The sequence below is a fragment of the Mizuhopecten yessoensis genome, unplaced genomic scaffold, assembly GCF_002113885.1.
Source record: "Mizuhopecten yessoensis strain PY_sf001 unplaced genomic scaffold, ASM211388v2 scaffold9963, whole genome shotgun sequence".
Classification (NCBI taxonomy): Eukaryota; Metazoa; Mollusca; class Bivalvia; order Pectinida; family Pectinidae; genus Mizuhopecten; species Mizuhopecten yessoensis.
The window spans coordinates 158315-183521 of record NW_018408310.1 but is presented as its reverse complement, the minus strand read 5'-3'; the positions used below and the strand labels follow the sequence as shown (position 1 = coordinate 183521).

Sequence of the window (25207 nt, the reverse complement as noted above, 5' to 3'; positions counted from 1 at the left end):
TTCTATCCTATTGGCTGTCGCCGTAAGTGCTGCCGACACCAATAATAGCTATGCAGTTAAATCGGTACGCATCATGTGGCCCAATCATATTGTTAAAAACAGTGTTCTCTAATAGTAAAATATACAAATCAAACTTGGTCAAGACGTGGGTGAAAAAGCAATGCATTTATTAAATATATATTGTATATGTAAACGATTTGGGTTGTATGAAATTTAATTGCTTCGCAATATGAGCTCTCAGCGTTGCTCATTGCAATTTTGTATTTTACTAGTTTATCATTTCTGATTATCTAAGATAATGTAAAATTATTTGACAATATCTAACTACTTAAGATATGACCATTATTCATCATTTTTTTTTTCAAATCTGGTTTATCCTAGTATTGTGTTTGCAAACTGTTCTTAGTATTTTATTACGTCATGGTATAGTTACCTAGCATCTTAATTTTTTATCAATCTCAGTAAACTAATAAACTGCTTTATTTAGGAAAGTATTAAAGTTTTCTTAGTTAAACTTTCTTATGACGTAAAACGTCAATATTTATAGAGTCCAGGCATTTCGCCGGATCCTTACTGTGGAACGACAGAAAAGATGTGTTTCGAAAAGTGTGATTCTGAGGTTTGCCAGTTCAGAGTCACATGGAATAAGATTGGTGCCTATGTGGAATTTGAAGTTGTTCACGATGTATCTCACCTACGTCAGAATGTATGGATAGCCATTGGATTTTCGACTGACAAATACATGGTAAAGTGGTGTCTAGAAGAAAACCCTCAATGCACAGTTATGTTATTTACCCATCGTGATTTGCTTCCTGAAAGATAGCATATGATTTCAGTATTATAGTTTATTGAACCTTAACAATGTAAACCAGATTTATGCAAATTTTTCGCAAAATGTGTTACTGTAACGATGGAGGCCAATCCTCAAAATGCATATGAATGCTAAATTGACGTCGCAAACTAAAATGACGTCAGATATATAATTGCAGCATTGATGGTGACGGCTTAATTTAATGGGTCACTATATTTTATAAAAGATCATTATTAGTTTCTAACAACAAGGGTATAACTTTTCTGAAACTAAGTTTATAGAATGTTTTATAACATATCTATATTTAGATGCGCTTAATTAAGTACTCCCTTTATATCAGACCAATAACTTTAAACTCGAGATTTACCTGCAAAATTATTAGAAGCACCATTTTACTCTTGACATCGATTTTGAATTTTTTAAATTATATCACAGTTAAGGTTCAGTATCTTTCCATATTTTATTTTGTTTCCACATGATATTGGCTTTTATCTCACTTTTTTGAAGCTTCCAATTGTAGGCATCAAGTAAGGTGAATGATGTTTTGTTAATGACATGTCACTAAATTATTACTTCTCATGTTTAATTACATACAAACAGGCAAGAACAAGTGTAGTGATGTGCAAGGATCACAACACGTTTACGTCAGTAGAACTCGGCTATAATCCGGGACACTTCTACGAAACGATAACAAATGTGAGTATATGTTATACATTAATTTCTCCTTAGACCGTTATTAGACCGTTTTATGTCCCCTTGCCGATAAACATGTATTTAGCATGAAGATGCCTTTAGGTTGGACCTGCATAATAGCCAATTTTGAATAAATCCGTTTGACCCCTTGTATTGCGAGATATTGGAGATCAAACTAAGGGCAGCAAAATGACAAATGTTTCGTTTCTCTGTTCCAATGAATTTGATTTCCGTTCTAACGTATCATTGCAGACAAAATCAATTATGCATCTATGTTTTCATAAAATAACATCAATAAGAATAAATGATTTAAAAAGAATCATTAAAAAGGGTATTAATAAATTGATCTAAATAAAAATCGCTAAACATAAAAATAATAATGAAAAGACTAGCTGCTAGTTGAAATGACAATCTGCCATATTGTCTCCTGCATGTATGCATGCCATGGACCTCTTGCCCTTTCCATGCATTCTATACAATTACTAAGAACACATTTTATCTAATATTTCTAGAGTATCAATTATACTTTGGATAAAACAATTAGAAATATTCAAGTAATTGAAACGTAAACATAGCAAAAAAACAACTTTATTTTTGAAATGAGTTTCCGTGACCTGTTTGTTTTTGGTTATTTACCCACTTTTTCATTGATGTTCTCCTTCAATATTACATCAATCAAAGGATTGCTCATTAAAATTATATTTTTTTATACCAAAAGAAAAAGTTGTAAGACTTAAGTCGGGAACATTTCATTTCCCCCTCCCACCTTTTTTTTTCAAATAAAGAAACGTATGAAGGTCTAAACCGAAGGTATTATCATCCAAAAACAAAGCTTATCGGTTAGGGGGCCTTACAAAACGGCCGGAAATGGCCTCCTTCCTTATCTGTTTGTTTTATTCATATATTTTTTCGAAATTTGTATGATTACTAAAGGACTTTATCAATTTAAATCATAATCGCTTTTACATACTCTGTATTAGGTACCAGACACACTGAAGAACACCAAAGTTTCTGTCGTCGACGGAATTTTTACCTGTCGTTTTCAGCGCCTCATCAAGGTCAAACATCAGCACGTGGCTCTGCTATCAGACGAATTATACATGTTGGTTGGACAGGGTGATGTCGATTTAATAATAGGTATATTCTGTAAATAACAAATAATAATTTTAAAATTATGTGTTTCGAAATCAGTTAATGTTCCAATTCCCTTTTCTTTCATATAACTTCGGAACTGGCATTTTAATGTCCAACGCAAAATTAGTCTTCCATTAGTACTAATGAGAGACACTGGCAGTAAATGAGTTTCGAATTATAGATGGAAAGGGGAAATATTTCAATGGTCGGCATATCATTTTAGTTATTGCAAAATCCAATAAGCCCACAACAGACGCATGGAACAGGATAGTATCAAATAATACACTAATAAGTCCATAGTCTTAATAAAGTTCAGGCTGTTTAACTCGTATAATCTTCTTTTTCCCAAGAGTATTCACATTAACAATATATGCCATTTACGTAAATGCTTTGATGCTAGTTTAATCTCTCTTTGCAAACGTGATATTACCTTGACTTGACCTACATATATATGGCATATGCCGTCAATAAAACAGAAAACGTTTACCCATCAAAAACACCTGATCTGTTTTTCTTTGTACTTTTGAAAATGCCCCGATGCTTATGTTCACGCTTTGCCCTGGTTTAACTCATGTTTAGTTAGAATAACTGTTTTTGTTAACATTTTTGGTATTATCCTGTTTTCTCACCTTTTCCCTCACTCATAATTATATCATTCGGTATTGATAAGTTTATTTTTTTATTGAATTTTCATTCAGGGGTTGAACGGCGTTTTTTTTTTGAAATTTTCATGCCGATATAAACGCAAATCGGTTGCATCCATATTGCATGAAAATACACTTTTCAATACCGAATAATACAATGCCGTTCAATCCATATATTTACATTTTTATTTGTTCTTAGATAAAAAAAAAAATACTGCGTTTTGTATATGCGTCGTTCTTTAATTGACATTGGCGGAACAGTCCTATTGGAATAAAAATTGGCGCCAATAATTAAACGTGGTCATTTAAGCGTTTGACGCAGGGGCATTCTCAATGTTATCCAAAGCCAAGTGACCAGACTCTCATTGAACAAGGTTAATATTTGACGTCATAAGTGAACCACGTGTTACCTCACGGGAGTTTTTGCTTTCATTCTCAAATGAAATGCATTTCTGCTTGTAATGTTCAAATATACACAGTTCAAAGTTATTTTCAGATTATTATTAACACAAAAGGGTGTGCTTTAAGTTAATGCGTATATTATTAAACGGGCTTAACATAATGTTACAACATAAATCTAGCAAAATGAATTTAACTTTTCAGTCCAAATTATTGACTGCTGCGGTGTTGTTAATCGCAACTTTCATGTCCTGTGCATATGAATGGACATTTATTTTGGGTTGTTACAGGAAACCCTCACATGCACATCAAAAACCCCGTATGTTCGGACAAAAAACTGGACTTCATCCGCGGAAATGATGTCATAACAACTACTCCCATTCCTGACGTCACTTTACAGGTAGGGGATACTGATTTACAAATACCAGTAGTAATTGAATCATTAATAGTGGCTTTCCATAATAGGTAAACGAATATACACTTAAACTTTAGATAAATTATAACGTAGAGACTATATATTGGACACTGGACATTCATATATTTGAAATTGAATATATAAGTTCACCTGGTAGTTGTTTACACTTACTACAGTAGATTTCATATATCAGTTGAAACAAACACTGTGCTAATCAGTACAATGTCATGGTCGCATCATCTTCGTAATAGAGATGAGTAAACACATACAACAACATTCTTATTTGTGAAAATAAAATGGCATGATTCCGTTTCATATAAAGAATATATTTGCCTATTTAAGCCTGCGCCATTTGTACCTGATCCAAGATGTGGTGTGACCAAAGGATGTTTCCATAGCTGTGACGGTTCAGGCGACCTATGTTCATTCCAAGTGACATGGCAGGAGGCTGGAGACTACATAGACTTTACAATGTCACAGAATATCAGTGCTGTAGACAACGCTTGGATAGCTCTAGGTATATCGGATGACACCAACATGGTAAGGACATGTACTTAGATATGTACATAAGAGATGTTTGATTTCATTTCAAATACAATTTTGATATTTTTTTTTTTAGTTTTGTTTACAGAAATATTTATGTTACAGAAAAACACCAGTGTAATAATGTGTAAAGATGTGAACGGCAACATTTCAGTGGAGCTCGGTTACAACCCCGGATACGCGTACACCACTGTGGCAACGGTTGGTCTATTTCAATTAAGTTTCAAATTCTATCTGTCTAAAAGTAGACAGCGTAATACAAAATGTACAAACGATTTATATAATTTATAATTTAACGTCAAAGTTGGGAAAAGTTACTCATCAGGACAATGTCAATTGAACAGTGAACGCTATGAAGATTCATATATCACAGACTATCAAATGTCAATGTGTTGTTTCCAGAATACCAGGAATCTCGTACTTACCAGTGGATCTAACATAGATGGAATATTCACATGTAATTTCCAACGAAGAAAGACAATCACCGACTTTAATAACACCTTCACACTGACTGCGAAACGCTTCCTCATCGTTGCTAATGGTCTCCTAGCAACTGGTAAAACATTAAATTACTCAAATTTAACCTTATATATCGTTACATGCTCTTTTCATGATTCATTATCGTACGAAGCAGGATTGTTCGAATATTGATAATTTATATTTATTTTGACTTTTCTGAAATATGAATTTGATGTATTAAACGTTTCTTGGAATAGGTATTCCTGTGAAGCACACCAACGAACCGACAGTCAGTCCTGGTAAACAGGACTTCATCCACATCGTCCCAGAAACCACCACGGTAAACCCAGGGGAGATAACCACTCAGGTATGGAAGCTTTATGACTTGTAAGAACCGGCTCAATTTCAACTAAATACAATTATAGGGTAGTCACGTGATATAGTCAAGATATTCTCCTTTAATCAATAGAGAAATGAGATTTGGTGGTTTGAATAAGTATTAGAAAACCGGTAATCACATTGAATAAGCGTTTACAACTATCATTTTATTTAATTTAAGATATGATATGTGTGCAAACGGCAAATACTATGATTTTGTGTCTTAGCCAGGACCAATTATTCCTGACGTGGACTGTGGAGTAACCAAAGGATGTTTCTCGAGCTGTGACGATACAAGGAAGTGTATGTTCCAAGTGACATGGCAGGAGGCTGGAGACTATATAGAATTTACAATGTCACAAAATATCAGTGCTGTAGACAACACTTGGATAGCTCTCGGTATATCAGATGACACTAACATGGTAGGTTAATATACGTTGATACCTACATAAGGGATGTTCGGTACCATAACAAACACGTGTTCGATTGATTGGTTTGGTTTGGTTTAGTATGGTTTAACGTCCTATCAAAAGCTATGGTCATTTAAGGACAAACCCCCTGTGTGAAAGATGCATGCGTGTAATGTGTTTTAGGAGGCTGCAATATGTTTGTGCTTGTCTCCTTGTGATAGCGCGGAACTAATGCTGACTTTATAGTGTTACCTCACTGAAACATACTTCCGAAGACACTCAGCAGGACACCTCACCCGGTCACATTATACTGAAAACGGGCGAACCAGTCGTCCAACTCCTAAATTACTGAGCGTTAAGCAGGAGTAGAAACTACCAATTTTACAAACTTTGGTATGTCTCGGCCAGGGGACATAACCCAAAGCCTCCCTAACAAGGGCGAATGCTCAACTAAAGGTCAAAAGGTGAGGCATTGTCCAGGGAGACATAGGGAAGAAGAAAGTTGTTTAGAAAGAATAGAAAAGATAAGATCCCAAATTTAGTCGCCTCTTACGATGATGCAATGGGGCAGCAGGTACAATTCTTACGCCCTACCTGCAGGGACCACGCGTTCGTTGGAAAGTTTTAAAGAAACATGGTTATGAAGGAACATGTCGTTTATATAATACAATAACACAATCTTCCATGCATTTCCGGTTTGTTTACAGAATTATTTATGTTATAGAAAAACACAAGTGTTATCCTGTGTAAAGAGATGAGTGGCAGCATTTCGGTGGAGCTCGGCTACAACCCCGGATATGCGTACAGCACTGTGGCAACGGTAAGTCTATATTTTGATATGTTGTCATTACCCGAACATTAGCAGTATGGACATCACATGAAATTGATTTCTCCTAGATTTACATGACAGGTGGCGTTGATGAAGCAGTCGACGCTGAACTATCCGGAACACATGGTCTTATTCTCTGTTTTATCAAGGGTCTCCATCCATTACTTGTTTCCAATTATTTTATGTCCAAAAGAAGTAAGTGGTATAAATACTGTAGCCGACTCTCATTTTTTGTTCAAACGATAAACACAGCTCGCCATATCTTATTTGTTTTAGACGTATTTGTTTATATTTTTTTTCAAATCACAAAATTAAAGCAAAGTCGATCTTGCAGAAAAATCCAGGTACAAAAGATCGAATTGACCACAAATTATGAAATGAAAGCATCGATATAGAATCAATTTATCTTGAAAGTCAAGGCTAGTTCGATCGAATTCACACAGACTGTTCAATAAACCAATTTCCTCGTTTCCAGAATACAAGGGACCTCATACATACCAGTGGATCGCACGAAGATGGAATATTCACATGTAGTTTCCAACGAAGGAAGACAATCACTGACTTCAATAACACATTCACACTGACTGCGAAACATTTCCTCGTCGTTGCTAATGGTCTTCTTTCGTCTGGTAAGACGTTACAATAACTCAAATACATTTCTCTTTACATTTCTGCTTATATTAATTATCATATGAAAAAGCATTGTTTTAACAATTCTCCTTCACTTTGAATTATCCAAAATATGAATATTAAGAATGACAGCAAAATAACATTGTATTCTACGTTTTTTTGAATAGGTATTCCTGTGAAGCACACCAACGAACCGACAGTCAGTCCTGGTAAACAGGACTTCATCCACATCGTCCCAGAAACCACCACGGTAAACCCAGGGGAGATAACCACTCAGGTATGGAAGCTTTATGACTTGTAAGAACCGGCTCAATTTCAACTAAATACAATTATAGGGTAGTCACGTGATATAGTCAAGATATTCTCCTTTAATCAATAGAAATGAGATTTGGTGGTTTGAATAAGTATTAGAAAACCGGTAATCACATTGAATAAGCGTGTACAACTATCATTTTGTTTAATTTAAGATATGATATGTGTGCAAACGGCAAACACTATGTTTTTATGTCTTAGCCAGGACCGATTATTCCTGACGTGGACTGTGGAGTAACCAAAGGATGTTTCTCGAGCTGTGACGATACAAGGAAGTGTATGTTCCAAGTGACATGGCAGGAGGCTGGAGACTACATAGAATTTACAATGTCACAGAATATCAGTGCTGTAGACAACACTTGGATAGCTCTCGGTATATCAGATGACACTAACATGGTAGGTTAATATACGTTGATACCTACATAAGGGATGTTCGGGACCATAACAAACACGTGTTCGATTGATTGGTTTGGTTTGGTTTAGTATGGTTTTTTAAGGACAAACTCCCCTGTGTGAAAGATGCCTGCGTGTAATGTGTTTTAGGAGGCTGCGATATGTTTGTGTTTGTCTCCTTGTGATAGCGCGGAACTAATGCCGACTTTATAGTGTTACCTCACTGAAACATACTTCCGAAGACACTCAGCAGGACACCTCACCCGGTCACATTATACTGAAAACGGGCGAACCAGTCGTCCAACTCCTAAATTACTGAGCGTTAAGCAGGAGTAGAAACTACCATTTTTACAAACTTTGGTATGTCTCGGCCAGGGGACATAACCCAAAGCCTCCCCCACAAGGGCGAATGCTCAACTAAAGGCCAAAAGGCGAGGCACTGTCCAGGGAGACATAGGGAAGAAGAAAGTTGTTTAGAAAGAATAGAAAAGATAAGATCCCAAATTTAGTCGCCTCTTACGATGATGCAATGGGGCAGCAGGTACAATTCTTACGCCCTACCTGCAGGGACCACGCGTTCGTTGGAAAGTTTTAAAGAAACATGGTTATATTATTTATGTTATAGAAAAACACAAGTGTTATCCTGTGTAAAGAGATGAGTGGCAGCATTTCGGGGGAGCTCGGCTACAACCCCGGATATGCGTACAGCACTGTGGCAACGGTAAGTCTATATTTTGATTTGTTGTCATTACCCGAGCATTCGCTGTATGGACATGACATTAAATTGATTTCACCTAGATTTACATGACAGGTGGCGTTGATGAAGCAGAAGGCGCTGAACTTTCCGGAACACATGGTCTTATTCTCTCTGTATTTTATCAAGGGTCTCCATCCATTACTTGTTTCCAATTATTTTATGTCCAAAAGAAGTAAGTGGTATAAATACTGTAGCCGACTCCTTTTCTCATATTATGTTCAAACGATAAACATAGCTAGCCATATCGTATTTGTTTAAGACGTAAAATATTATATTTGTTTCAAATCACAAAATCAAAGCAAAATCGATCTTGCAGAAAAATCCAGGTACGAAAGATCGAATTGACCACAAATTATGAAATGAAAGCATCGATATAGAATCAATTTATCTTGAAAGTCAAGGCTAGTTCGATCGAATTCACACAGACTGTTCAATAAACCAATTTCCTCGTTTCCAGAATACAAGCGACCTCATACATACCAGTGGATCGCACGAAGATGGAATATTCACATGTAGTTTCCAACGAAGGAAGACAATCACTGACTTCAATAACACATTCACACTGACTGCGAAACGTTTCCTCATCGTTGCTAATGGTCTTCTATCTTCAGGTAAGACGTTACAATAACTCAAATACATTTATCTTTACATTTCTGCTTATATTAATTATCGTATGGAAAAAACATTGTTTTAACAATTCTTCTTCACTTTGAATTATCCAAAATATGAATATTAAGAATGACAGCAAAAAAACCCATTGTATTCTACGTTTCTTTGAACAGGTATTCCTGTGAAGCACACCAACGAGCCGAGAGTCAGTCCGGTTAAACAGGACTTCATCCACATCGTCCCAGAAATCACCACGGTAAACCCAGGGGTGATAACCACTCAGGTACAGAATCATACTTATTAAATACACACTAGTTGGACGATTTATTACTTGGAAGAACCGGCTCAATTTCAACTAAATACAATTCCAGGGTAGTCACGTGATATAGTCAAGCTATTCTTCTTTCATCAATAGAGAAATGAGGTTTGGTGGTTTTAATTATTATTAGAAAACCGGTAATCCCATTGAATAAGTGTTAACAATAATTTCGTTTAATTTAAGATATGATATGTGTACAAACGGCAAACACTATGTTCTTTTGTCTTAGCCAGGACCAATTATTCCTGACGTGGACTGTGGAGTAACCAAAGGATGTTTCTTTAGCTGTGTGAGTAGGGAGGACTGTATGTTCCAAGTGACATGGCAGGAGGCTGGAGACTACATAGACTTTACAATGTCACAGAATATCAGTGCTGTAGACAACGCTTGGATAGCTCTCGGTATATCAGATGACACTAACATGGTAGGTTGATATACGTTAATATCTACATAAGAGATGTTCGGTACCATAACAAAGTCGTTTCAGTTGAACGATAAAAGGATCATGATGGAACATTTTCATCACAATAATACCCTTATACACCGTTTCAGGTTTTGCAGGATTGTTTACAGAAACATTTATGTTACAGAAAAACACCAGTGTTATTATGTGTAAATCGATGAATGGCAGCATTTCGGTGGAGCTCGGCTACAACCCCGGATACGCGTACACCACTGTGGCAACGGTTGGTTTATCATCAATTAAGAATTCATTATCTTGTTATTCCATAATAAAACAAGTTAATCATTTATGTTATTATTTATTTCAGCAATCAATATTTAATGCTATTGATCAAAACAATAACTGTAAAAACATCTCATATTCAAAAAGAAGCAAATGAAAAACATCAAAATTGAATCAATTTCCCAGTCAACAAGAAGCTAGGGGGGTTGAATTTTACCGTTAATGATCAAGAATACCATTTTGTCATTTCCAGAATACCAGCGACCTCATACATACCAGTGGATCAAACATAGATGGAATATTCACATGCAGTTTCCAACGAAGAAAGACAATCACCGACTTTAATAACACCTTCACACTGACTGCGAAACGTTTCCTCATCGTTACTAATGGTCTTCTAGCATCTGGTAAGATATTTTAATAACTGAAATAATTTCTTTTCCAATTTCTCCTTCATTATCGTACACTGTATTGATTATTACCCTAAACGTTAATTTCTAAATATTTATCAACAAAACAACCTTGTTTTCAAACGTTTTCTTCGAAAAGGTAATCCTGTGAAGCATACCAACGAACCTACAGTCAGTTCAGAAAAACAGGACTTCATCAACGTCGTTCCAGAAACCACCACGGTAAACCCAGGGGAGATAACCACTCACTTTCATTGACATTTTTTTTTCTGGTGTGTGCGAAAACAATAATTCAGAGAAATTTATTTATATGAACCTTTATTTAAGCGAGTAATAGAAAAGCAATGATACTTGACATTGAACCTGACGAAAAGGTAAGATAAGTGATGGCATGTGTCCTCCCTGTATCGCTACGATCGGGGGGAAAACTCGTGGACACAGTAAAAAAAATACGCAAACAATATCGTCATTTAAATTTTAGAAAACTTCCCATACTCAAAGAATAGATGATCCCTGGGATAGTCTCTCTCAGTACTATTTCATCTCGTACAGTGTTGGATTTAAAAAAATCGTGGATCAATTCTGGAAAGTGGAAAGAGCTTGAGCTGAAATACGATCACACAGCTTATTATATATCAAACATAAATAAAGTTTATCACAATGTATTTCACATTATATTCATGTAGATACAGATGCAGCAATTGCTGTGTCAACAAATGTATTATGAATTCCTATTAATTTTAAAGTTACCCTGTGAAGTTTAGATGGTGTGGATAAGAAAGTTTAAGCTGATGATCATTCTATAAAAAGAAGAGTTTACCAATAAACAGTTGTTTAATAAATGATAACAAGCGTATAAAATATGGGATATATACTTCTTTTCTATTTAAGCCAGGGCCATATAATCCTGATGTGGGCTGTGGTGTAACGAAAGGGTGTTTCTTTAGCTGTGTGAGTAGGGAGGACTGTATGTTCCAAGTGACATGGCAGGAGGCTGGAGACTATATAGACTTTACAATGTCACAGAATATCAGTGCTGTAGACAACGTTTGGATAGCTCTCGGTATATCGGATGACTCTAACATGGTATGAGCAATGTTATTAATTCTCGAATCATAAACAAAATGTAAATGAAAGATATTCGGTAATCATTTTTCATTTTTTTCAATGATTTCGAACCAACAATCTAAGTACTATTCGTTCCTATTCTTTCATTCGATGCACACATATAAATAATTGGAAACTACGTCCGGAGCTAGTATTAGATGCATGGATAATGACAATGAAACACGGGTTTCAGAACAGGATTTTACTCCGAAATCATCCACTTTATATAGACCGATGTAATCTACCGTCAAATTACACAGGCCAGTTATATATTTCATTTCCATTTATCGATCAGTATATTTATCATGGTAAATAACTAATCTGTTAAGCTTTTATAAACATAATGTTATAGTACAGATGAAAATAACTAGGAGAAAAAAACTATTGTGTTTTATGTTACAGAAAAATACCAGTGTAATCATGTGCAAAGATGTGAATGGCAACATTTCAGTGGAGCTCGGCTATAACCCTGGATACGCGTACACCACTGTGGAAACGGTAAGTCTGTTTTCAATTAATGTCTCAATCATATTCTTAACGAAGGTGTGCTAGCAAATTGAATGATGAATACAAAACTCAACTTGATGATATCATGTAATTTAATATAATTTAATATAATCCCAGGGAAATAGTAACCACAATGCGCACAATGCAAATTTACATTGTTATGATTGCCTTTCTCTAAACAAATAACTCTCTGTTCCTTCGAAAACAAAATCATGAGCTTATGACCTATTTTTCGCTTCTGTTACCATTGTAAACAAAATATGTTTTTGTTGTTTCTAGAATACCAGTGACCTCATATTTACAAGTGGATCACACATAGATGGAGTCTTCATGTGTAATTTCCAACGAAGAAAGACAATCACTGACTTCAATAACACATTTGCATTGACCAATAAACATTATCTCATTGTTGGTAACGGCCCGTTATCGCTATCGTCTGGTAAGAAGTACTGCTGGCCAAATCCGATTTTATAGATGCCATGATCTTTTACATTTCATATGTTAGTAATTAAGAGTATGACTACAGATTTCAATTTTTATTCAGTCAAATCACTCTATAAAGATCACTTATGAAAAAGAGCAAACAATGTGTTCTAAACGTTTGATTAAAGAAACATATTTTAATCAGCAGTAATAGGTAGGTCTGGACAGTTGATAGTTAATTATATACAGATGGTATTAGTATACAATTGATAGTTGTATACAGGTGTTACATGTAGACTGATGATAGAGAGGTTAGAGCTGAATGTATATATCGAGGTTTAATGTTTGGCTAGGTATTCCTACGAAGCACCAATCCGACCCCACAGTCAGTCCTAATAAGGAGGATTTTATCCATTTCGTTCCCGACACTACACCAACAAATCCAGGGGAGTTAACCACTCAGGTAAACTATTGAAACACTGAGAGTCTCGTTTCATATAACTTTTTAACATGGCATTTAAGGAAACCCCGGCAGAAATCAGTTAGAATATATAGAGTTTATCCAAACTATATTCGTTCTTTATCAGCTTGTTGCATTAACATTTGAAACATTATCTTCAAATCAGATATTGAAGGATGATTAAACATGAAGATGAATTACAGTTTAAATAAATGTATGCATGTATTAAATTTTTATTGTGTATAAATATCTTATATAGAGGCTTATTTTCTCTAACAATTAAGTTGCTTTTCTTGGCCATCTGATAGACCGACAATATATAAATTACAAAATATTATGCTAAAACTTCATTTCTCGAATATATTTTTAAAAAGTTCGTCTACAAGACAGAACAAAAATCCTCTGCACGTTAGTTTAAATTACAAAAAAAATGAATAAACATGATTCTTTCATACTAAGTGAGGCTTAAGCTTCATTTTTTCGAATAAAATGTCCTTAAAAAATTGTCTATAAAAATGGTGCGTTAGTTTAAATAACTCAAAATTAAAAAGATAGATTTTAATTACATCAGTTGGGCAAGGTGTTTTAAGAAATATAACGTAGCATATTTCTTCATTCAGAGTGGGTCATCAATAGTCAAAGACCCTGAGTGTGGTAAAAGTAAAGGCTGTTTCTCGGACTGCGATAATCAGGGACAGTCATGTACATGTCTGGTCACGTGGCAAAACGAGGTGAAAGCTAAAACGATTCAATTTGAAATCGCATCCATCGTCAGCCCAAGCATGGACGATTGGATAGCCATTGGCTTATCACCTAAAGCAAAAATGGTAATATTTTAAACTTATAATATCCTTCTGTAAAATTTTATCGTATCAATGCGTGATTTTTATTCATCATATAGTTGAATACATGTGTTTCGTTCTAGCTCTTTAAGAGCCTTTTTAAAAACAGAGAGGTAGTCTACAAATTTATATGTTGTTGTTTGAAAGGTTCTATTCAAGTTTACAATTCAATGACAAATCACGAAATTTCAAAATTGTTTGTGGTCTACGACGTACAGTTTACAGTCTATGTTATAAAGAGATATACTGTTAGCCGGGACTTTTTCAATGTAGTTGAATTTTCGCCTTTTTCGCCCTCCTATCATTACAGTGAATATAGGTAGGCCGCATAATAAATATAGTAACTAAATGTGAAAGGCGAATTTATCACTGGGCGAAAATCGAGTTCAGCGGCGAAAGGCCGAAGTTTGTCTGCGATAATTTTTCCCGGTATACAATAAAGAATATACATTTAAGATTCTAAATATCTGTATTTCAGGCCAAGTCTAGTGTAATGATGTGTGTGCTGGAGAATGGTGTAGTCACTACGGAGCTTGGATATAATACAAAAGATCGCATATACGTACCACTAACTAATGTAATAGTCATAATACATCACGTGAACATTGCTGGCATTCTGTATACGCTTTTTAGATTTACATACTAGCGCGTGTAACACATATCTTTTATTGATGTCAATAAGACAACTGTATCAATTAGTCAACGACATGTAATGGATAAAACATTTAAATGAGCGCAAACAATGTATCATATTTGTTTATGTATGTTTAACAATGAAATTCCTAGTATTTGCTATTTACGTCTAGAACGATAATAGAAACATATTTAAGGTTGATAATGCATTGTCAATCGCATATTCAATAATTGACCACAGAAACAGAATAATTGGAAAAACAAATAAATAAATAAAAATTGTAACAGAGGCTATTCATCTTAGGAGACCATTTATGATTTAACTGAGAATCATAACATATGTAAGTTTTATCATTTTATACAGAAAACAGAATATTTGTCACATATGAGTGGTTCTATAGACGGAAGTGTAATGAGGTGCACCTTCCAGAGGGCAAGTACAGTGTCAAACCCCCTTAACACCGATAGTGCTAAGATATTCGACCTCGAGGATGAATGGTACCTCCTCTTTGCTCACGGGCTAGCACCATCAGGTAGAACAACAATCTTTTCGATGCTACCATACCATTTCAATACTCAAGCTGTAGATAGTCATCGTAAAACCATCTAAAGGAAAAGGACTATATCTAATTAACATAATTTCCTCATGCTTTTACAGTGTAGTGTTGCATTGAAAATATATATGTAGGTGTATTGATATTCATAGGAAGTCAATGTATAAACGTAAAAAGAAAAAAAGAAAAATGTTTAATAACTTACATTTTTCAATTGTGTTTTTCTGCTTTTACAATTTTATGTTGTATTGGAAGTTTATGTAAGTGTATTAATAGCATTACCTGTAAGATCATTATAATCATAGGAGTGCCGGAGAGACATAAGGACAAACCAAAGATCAGTAAATCAAAGGTTAACTTCCTCAAGACCGGAGATGTGGGCCTTGGAAAGCAGACATCTGGACTTGTAAAACTACATGGTAAATATCGAAAAATAGTTTTTCTAGACATTAACGAGACATTCTCATTATGCATATCATTAACTTTATTTAATAACGCAAAATACACTTACACTTAGAAACGAGTTTTAAGTATATGCTTTACTAGATATAACAAAGAGATGTAACTTTCACGGGGTTCTGATATAGCTATTTCTGCAGGTTAAATTTGACTGTGATAACCGATTTCTCCGAAAAATATTACTTAAAAGTATAATGTACGTATGCAGAAAAGGTTGTTTGTGAAATGACCTTCAAATATACATAAATTTGAATTGTGCAAAATTAAGTAGGTTGTAGGAATGAAAACATTAAAATTTAAAAGTTGCCTCATATATTTATACAATTACAAGCTATATTTCCTTTTTTTCATACATATATACAAGTATACATTGAAATCAACATACTGACTTCTTATACTCACAATGATGCTGAATGCAGGTTTTCTGATGATAGTCGCTTGGATTATATTATCCACTTCTGGTATGCTGATTGCTCGATATTTTAAGCCAATTTTTCACCAGAAAGTCAAAGGGAAACATCTCTGGTTTCAGGTAAATATTTCAAAAATGATATTTCTAAAATAAATTTACAATGTCTGAGCACTTATAAATATAATTATTAATTATTTGTATTAGCGTTTATCTGAAGTTGTTGCATATACTATGAATTACTTAATCATAAATCAGAATTATAATAGCGATGGTTCTTTAAGTGGCTAATTCACGAGGATATAAACTCACGAAAACAACGGCGGCGGCAATTTAACTGTTTATGATGTTCGCGATATTTAATTTTGTCTGGCCATTTTCAGTTAAAGACTATAATAGATAACAAATATGTTCATTTGTTTTGCAGTTCCACAGAACATGCATGTGTACAGTGGTGGTTCTCACATTGACCGCCCTCATCGCTATTTTAGTAGAAGTAGGAGGAATTAGTAAGGTATGAAATGTTTTGTAAAGGAATTTTAAAAAGTTCTTTGTTATTTATATTCGTCTACTACAACAAAATAAATCCTTGTGTCTTTTCTTGCCTTCATCAAATCAGCAAAGGCCATAATAAAAAAATAATAAAAAAACACCCAATCATTCATTTCTAGTTGTAGGATAACACATGTTTAACGGTTATGAAAAATTATAATTTGTCTAAAATTACATCATATCAGAGTACTGATCCACCCAACAGACATGAGAAAATGTATGATGTAGTGTGATATATGTTGATCTCTTCATGTAACGTCACTTCGTTATATATGAATGAGGGAGGCCTATATAATGCGTGGATTGTAAAAGAAAACCATTAATGCCTAAGACACTATAAAACATTGTAAGAGAAAATGATCTAAAACATCATTCCTTTAACCTTGTACGTGATCACTTTTTGTGGATTATCCATATTTATTACATACATACTAATAAATACGGGTATATGCGATACGACACAATTGCCCTAACTCATATCGCCGTACCACACCCCAAAAGCCGTATCAGCCCCCACCGTATAACACCCGAAAACCCGTAGCAGCCCTCTCCGTATCAACCCGCAAAACCAGTATCACACCCCTTTCGGAAACTTTTCGTTTTTCGATATTTCAAAAGAAAAATAGATCATAAGATAGTAGCTTTCATTAGTAAGTATGCAATAAACAGAATAAGAGACGCCTTTTCCATATCAAACCCAGTAAAAACCCTCGACCAATATCAGCCCTCGGGTTGATACTGGGTGTGATATAGAAGAGGCATGTATTATTCTCTATAAAGATAGATCGTTCTATTTTGTATGTGTGTTGGATCGTTTAACACTGTCCGAATTGACGTAATCTCAACTGATATATAAATGTATGTTTCTATATATTTTCATTACCGCATGTTTGGTCCCTAGCCTCACCAATGAGTCCTCGATGGACGAAACAGCTGTATGGTACAGTGTAAGTCGTTTTTGGCAGGGTGTATGTATCACCATATGTTGAAGGCGCAATCACTTGTGTGTGTTCCACGTTCACCATTCTCGAGTTACAAGGTGATACTCTGCCTGTGGCACGGTCCATAATCTACACACTTTACTCGTTATGTAAATGCAATTAACCGGTACTCATGTAATTCTTGAAATACATTTAAGTCATGGGTTTAACGCATCTCCGTTCTGTTTCAATATTTCACCATTTTAGCTTCAAGTATCACCGATGAGTCCTAAAAGGGTGAAACAGCTGTATGGATAAGTGTAATTTCCTTTTGGTAAACTCTACATATTACCCAATATTAAAGGTGCTATTACATGTGTGTGCTTTACTGTCCTCCCTCTTTACTGTAGATAAGTGTCCCAGACGATATCGCTTACGTAAAGCTACATCCGCTACTGGGACTCATAATAGTACTGTTGATGCTCCTTAACGTAAGTTCAATGTAGTTCACGATTAAAACTTAGTTAAGCTTAAGTTGGTCTGCACAAACTTTCGTATTTCATAATCTTGAAATATTTTGCATACTTTGTTGTAAGTGGGCACTAAGAATTAAAAATAATATATACATTTGACTATTAACTGGTTGGTGTGGCTATCTTCGCCCCAGCCTAACCATGGTTATAAGGAAAACGTGAATAAATAGGTAGAGAAATACGTCAAATTCAATATTTAAAAATTTAATATGTATCTGTATTGAACTTGTTACATACAGGTTGTATAAAGAGTATTTCAACTTAGTTCTTATGTTGATGTGACACAATAACCAATGTTTAATCGCCTTTACATTATTCTCAAATAAATATGTTTTGATGCATTTACAATTTTCATATCGAATTCGATTATGCTAAGAAAAATCCTCTAGTTGTGAAGTGTACAGATACAAACACTGGATTCCAACAAAACTGCTGTTTTTTTTTTAAATAAGTTGGTATGATAATATGCCATATCCACAGACTAACAATTTCAAGGTGGTCTTTCCTTCCAGCCAGCGATGGCGTTTTTCCGTTGTGACCACGACAGTGCCCACCGCCCAATATTTAACTGGTTACATTGGGGCGTTGCCTTTGTGGTGCAATTTATTTCAGGTAAAACGTACATATATATCTTACGGAAGTTTCACTAAAATGAATATGTTTTACAAACAAAAAAAATCATTGCAAAAGTTATATATCCGAAATAGCATTTTGATAAAACGATGTATGACTTACATTTCGCATACGTCATGAACATAACTTATTTCTTTCGTATATCATATTTCTATTTGAATACGAATGCTTTTATTTGCCAAAACAGTTAAATTATCTGTGATAAGCAGTATGCCCTTGTGAGAATAATGTCGCTTCTATCTATATTTAACATCATATTCCTGTCATACAAAGGTTTTCAAAATAATTATCTATATCTACCTCGGAAATATATTCATAGCTAAAATAATAATATTATGTTAACGCACATATATTACCGGTATCATAATTTTAGCGCTTTTGCGTGTTTTGAATTTTGCGCTAAAATATGATTGTGCTAATTGAATTTTCTGTATATAGTTTTCTGTTGCATATGTTTTGAGTGCACCATTTATTCAAGGCCCTAATCTGTTAAAATTCGATGATACGTTAAATAATTTGTCCGCTAAAATAAATACGTTTAAAGTACATATAATTTGCTTCCTTAATATATCCATATGATAATCACTGAGTAACTGATAGTTATATTGTAGGTTTCAACATTAGCTTTGGATTTCACCTGAACAAAGTGAACATGCCTGTTAATGATGCCCTGTTCGTCATGTATATGTACACGGGAACCTTCGTTAGCATGTATATCGTTTTCGAGATCACCAAGTGTGTAATGAAGCGAAACGCGGGTAAGTGAACATTATGTTTTGTTTCATAATCATGCCTTCTTTTAAACACCATTTTATATATGAACAATTCGTTTAGCTGATACAAGCACATTATTATTGAGATTGAAATGGTATCATCGTTGTTTAAATATACTAAAATTATTTAAGTGATTCCAATAATTGAAGTCAAACAGTATGACGATATCAATTTTATTTACCAGTGTATCAGATATCAAAACGATTAATTTTAGGACACAAAAAATAAATATCTTAAAAATCTATTTTGTCACTTGAGTTTGTATAAGATAGATTTATGTATACTTTCAAAAACAAACATTTTAAGAAAAAAAACAACTAATCATGCTCTAGCATCTGAAATGTTTTTGATTATATCGTAGGGAAAAAGGATTTAACAGTACTACTTTTGTTTTCATTGGTATTATTTCAGTTTCGTTTTCTGCTATCTGACTGTTTATAGTTAATACAATTGTATGAAATTTGTACAATAATTGTGAAAATATAAGTTACGAATATACCATAAACGTGATAATACATGGATGCAATGTGTCGTTTACATTAAACTACCGGCATCATTTGTCTGACAATACCATTGTGTCATAAAGGGTTCTGATAACAAAGTATATTGATCATATTGACTTTAGCAGGAAAACGAAAACAAAAATTTGAAGAAAAATTATGGTAAACAAAGTAGCAAATGAATCCAGAGGCATCATATCAATGTATTGCTGTTAAAATAAATATATATGTTTGATGCTTGTCTTCTTCAGCACGATTGAGCAATGAAACAGATGAGTTTGCAGCTAATATTAGCTTAACCGATGAGGAGGAAGCCGGTACTGTAAGTGATCAGATATACGTAAACTATGTGCAAAATATGTGAGTCAATATTCGTATTTCGAAGTTTTGAAAATACTTCTAAAATATTCAAGCCGCCCTATTTATAATTGATGTGACTTTCTCACTAATGTGATAAATTACAAAAGCCAAGAATGGTACAGAGAATTCCTAAATATTAGATAGATTAACGACGCATTTATACGATGTTTCAACATTTTAGTCATATGCGCTATTGTTTGTTTTTCTTTTTCTTTACAGCCAAATTTTACCTGTTTCAAGATCATCTTCGGAGTTCACATTGTTGCAATGCTCTCCTATGGTACAACGTTGATTGTGTATCTGCTTGACGGGTAAAGTGATATTGCCGTCGAGAACCTAAGTAAGACTTTAATTGTGTGTCTGCTGACCGAGTTAAGTTATACCATTGTCTAAGACATTTATTTTGTAAGACTTTTCTAAAGTGACCACTCCGGCTCACATGTAGAACATTTTTACTGGGAGTTTGATAACTGGGTAACTTGATATTTGCAACGAGCTCTTGCGTAAAACTTTTGATAATTGTCTGCTGAACAGGTAAACAGAACTTACACTCAGGAATAAATGTCTGCTGTTTGAAACAAAAGCTCTCAAGATCTCCTACTGGATCACTGGATCAACTGATATTGTTCTAGATATAGAACGAACTCTAAATCAATGTTTTATATATAACTTTTCACTTGGTGGTGTGATAAAATCCTCCAAATGCATAATGATTTCATTTCGATTTTGATTTATCACAATAGCGAAATCATTAAAATGTCCGATGTTTGGCTTCCGATCAAGGTTTGTTTTGGACTAGCACAATGCTTTAAAGTTATGAAATAATATAAAGTGTATGGTCTTATGTATCTATCAAATATTTCGTTTGTCTATTTTCATGTTCCTAACGACTTTGTTATAAAGAAATTGATGCTTTTGTGAAACTATGAACGTGTGAACTATTCTACCTCGGTCGACTTAGGTCAATAAGCCGTGCCAAAATTAATATATAAAGGTTTATTGCAAAAATAAATCGTAAATAATAAAAGATGAGTCCGTGTACTTATCTGTGACAAGATACTATAACTTCCCGATTCAGGTCTGACGTTGATTTTTGGTTTTGTGTGATAGGCTAGTAATTCATCATTATCATTATACTGAGATAAATCATAATACCATCACTGTAATGGGGCAAACTGTAATAGATTACTAGGATTTCTCAAAACCGGCCATGCGTAGGAATAAAACATATGAATGGTTTTAGAAGGTTTCGGTTTGGAGAAGTGAATGTAGTTGACCAAGACCCCTGTATGAAGCCAGGGTAAAATTAATGTTTTATTCAAGTCCTTTTTCGATGTGAGACTACAACGACTTTGTATGTTCATGAAACAAGTTTCTTTTGTCAAAAATAGTCAGAATTCTTAACTTAAAATGGAAGTTCGGATTATAAATATCAGAGAACAGTATACAGTTATACTCGACAAATGATGGGAATACGAAAAAAAGTTTGTGTACGACTTGTAACTAATATCAAGATAAGTTGTCATAAAAGTCAAAGCAGAATGGCCAGTGGTCTGGTGTTTTGAGTTTTTATATTATCAAAAGAGATTTATTTTTTAATTTTAAGATAAATAGAAAATTTCGTTAAAAAGTTATTTACCCTATGAAACATTTGGAATCGAGGTTGTAAGGATTTTGATATATTTTCTTTGCTTCTTACAAAATATGATTTGTTTGATTTTCACATTTTAATTTCTTTGAACTTTTGTTTTTTGTGAGTATAACTGTGACAGAAGTGTAAATGCTAATTATATAAAACTTGCATACAAGCATACATATTGAATGTGAGGTGAGAGCAAATATACATATCCCTTGAACAATAAAAAGTATGCAAATTCCTGGGTACTCTTATTTTTGTGTTCATGAAATGTCTACAAAGTTATTATGAAGATAAGCATATTTGTCAATTTTCTTCGACATTCAGGAAAAAAAAGATGCAGAAGAAATCTTGATTAAATGCTTTATTTGTTCGCAAAAGCATTTTAATTCAATTTGTATACATTGATATACAAAGTAACAATCTTGAACCAAACAATTCGATCTATTTATTGAGCTATTAGCTTCATAATTGTTTCTTGATATATTTAGAATACATACATTTGGGAGCAGTAAACTATACATTTAGTGTATAAAAACGTTCGATACGTTGTTCCTAATTGTTAAACACATCGCTAAACATCATGTGCCTATATCATATGTTATTAACAACAATATTACTACTAAATCTCCTTGTTACTCAGAACACATTAACCATTTACTCAAGTTAGATTTATTTTAAAAGGATTTTTTTTTTATATGTTTTTGGTTCTGGTATCTCAGCGCACCCGGTAATAATTTCGGAACCACCAGTAATCGAAGTGCCGGAAAAATAAAAGACAGCGTGACCATCATTAGTCAAAGTACAAACAATAATGCAAGATAGGCGTTATTTGAATTAATGGAAGTCCCACTGTATGTCGAGGCTTAACAGATGAACAATTAATGAGTATGATGTGACAGTTTATAGTCTCAAATAATAACAGATTATAACACCTTTACTACACGTATAACTTTGCTATAACTGTATCTGTTAAGCTTGTGGTAACCTGTTATAATGTACTGGAATATATAGTAATGCAATGAAAACTGGAGTTTAATTTAGCTGTAGCCAAAATGTTATTGAATATTTAAGTTCCGCATTGATTTGATTTTTTGGGTTTTTGGTTTGAGGTTTTGAAAAGTGCTGAAGAGGTAAGTGATTCTTCGACAAAACTGGGTTGAGATTCTACAAAATTCAAAATACGCCAAAGGTACCTTCAAAATATGATGCGAACATTTGCATTCTTGTACAATTTCCGGAAAAAAAGTGAAGGAAGAACAAGATATTGACTGATGAAACAAGCAATAATACATATACGTATAAATTCTTTGAAGGACATGCATAACTTCGCACTACAATTTCAAGGAAAATGAGCAACTAAATATTGCATTACAATTTCCTTTCCTCTAAGCCTTTGGTTTATTAAGACCTAACCGTATGATTTATACACAAATATATAACGACCAATATTAAGTCAGAGTATATGAAACCTTACTAACTATATACTATATTGAGTGTATACAAATATCGGTAACTCGTATCTTGATAGATTTAATATGATCCGTGAAAAGTACATATGAGGCATATAAAAAAAATCCATGCAATTACGTGCCAAATGTTATAGGTGGGTATACGGTTTCTAATTTTCTGTATCTGTATATACGTAAAATGTTTATGGAAGATATGTATATGGTAATATGTATATATACTTGAAAATATGTACAATGGAATAAAAAATGATAACTGTGTGATACCGGAACATACATTTGAAATGATACTGGATGATAGTGTTATGATGTGCAAAAGGTGAAATTGGAAAAGTTAATTTGGCTTTAATGCATATCTTAGTATAAAAAAATACATCTAAAATATAGATAGGAATACGTTCATTTTGCATATCCATATTTGGCATGTTATAAGATATATACTATTTGGTTATTTCATGATGACCGGAGTTATGACTTGATCCATTCAATTGTCTGTACAGTTATACAATGATGCACTTTATAACGACATAATGGATGTGTAAATAGGTATATGTATATGATAAAGATGATGCTATTTGAAAATATGGCTACTGGAATAATCAGGCTATTATTGAATGGCCTATTGTATATAATTGAAATTAATATAAGATATAATAATTGTATTCGTCGAATATATGGTTGTATTGTGCGAATATTGAATATGATATCCACGCAATGATATAGAGTGTGCTGAAACTGAATAAATACATAGATATGGTATATAAATTTTGGATATAACGGATTATTAATATATAGTTCGTGCTTATGGAATGTAAGAATATAATGTAGTTATACTGTATATTTATTCATAGCTAAACTAAGTACTTATTGAATATAAAGATGCTTGTATATTTTAGGGTATATTGAATATAATTTGTGTATTTTGAATTAACATTATGCTTATTGAATATAGGGTATATTTTGTGCAGATTAAATACAGTACACGTGTGCATGATATAGTTTGTCGAATACAAGGATGTGTAGATATGATGCATTGGGATATACAATAAAATACTTTTGTTCTCGGTGTATACTAGAGTACAGTATATGAATATTAAAGACAAGGGTGTATTTATATTATTTTCATGGTTATGAAGTGCATAAGTATGTAGTGCGAGTATAAGCGTGCTTATTGAATTTAGGTTCTTGGTAATGGCATATGTATGTATATATATATGGGGCAAAGAAGTAATTCCAACAGTGTGGACAAGTTTAGGTTGTCAAATTTTCGGAGCGATCCGCGCCTTTATCAAGACACAGTGAAACAGAACAGTTACATGTACATATACATCATATTACAAGAAGATAGAACTGATATACTATAATTGAAAATATAGCTATTATATAAAACCAATAGTCCCCTCGGCTAAAGACAGCCGAAGGCAGCAATTAAGCTGAGAGCATCGCGGACAAGGAACGCTGATGTAGAGGACCTATTCTTGCGCAAGATGCACTATCACATAAAGTGAGTCAACGAGAGATAAGCACCAGAAAGAAGGGACGAGATATCAAAAACGTGGAACATGTGCATGTGGGAATCTGGCCCGGTAAATGTGAAAAATCTCAA

At 33.8% G+C, this 25207-nt stretch overlaps 1 protein-coding gene across 1 annotated transcript; it reads left to right on the top strand.

The window, feature by feature from the left end:
- Nucleotides 1-22371, top strand: LOC110459088. Its single transcript, XM_021511180.1, has 36 exons — nt 1-64; nt 548-745; nt 1412-1507; nt 2485-2641; nt 3972-4081; nt 4439-4636; nt 4745-4840; nt 5042-5195; nt 5356-5465; nt 5704-5898; nt 6611-6706; nt 7191-7344; nt 7513-7622; nt 7859-8053; nt 8676-8771; nt 9265-9418; nt 9590-9699; nt 9965-10159; nt 10326-10421; nt 10674-10827; nt 10970-11052; nt 11722-11916; nt 12340-12435; nt 12724-12883; nt 13221-13330; nt 13948-14154; nt 14648-14746; nt 15167-15335; nt 15662-15775; nt 16235-16347; nt 16652-16738; nt 18107-18187; nt 18742-18841; nt 19474-19620; nt 20388-20458; nt 20716-22371. Exons 2-36 carry the CDS (start codon nt 593-595, stop codon nt 20809-20811), a joined length of 4557 nt encoding a protein of 1518 aa, XP_021366855.1. The 5' UTR covers nt 1-64; nt 548-592; the 3' UTR covers nt 20812-22371.
- Nucleotides 22372-25207: the final 2836 nt, after the last annotated feature.

Excerpts from the sequence above, each read along its gene's own strand:
- LOC110459088 (XM_021511180.1), top strand. The coding sequence starts at position 593 with ATGTGTTTCGAAAAGTGTGATTCTGAGGTTTGCCAGTTCAGAGTCACA. Across the intron at positions 1,508-2,484 it reads TCTACGAAACGATAACAAAT|GTACCAGACACACTGAAGAA; the intron begins GTGAGTATATGT and ends ACTCTGTATTAG. Across the intron at positions 9,700-9,964 it reads CAGGGGTGATAACCACTCAG|CCAGGACCAATTATTCCTGA; the intron begins GTACAGAATCAT and ends CTTTTGTCTTAG.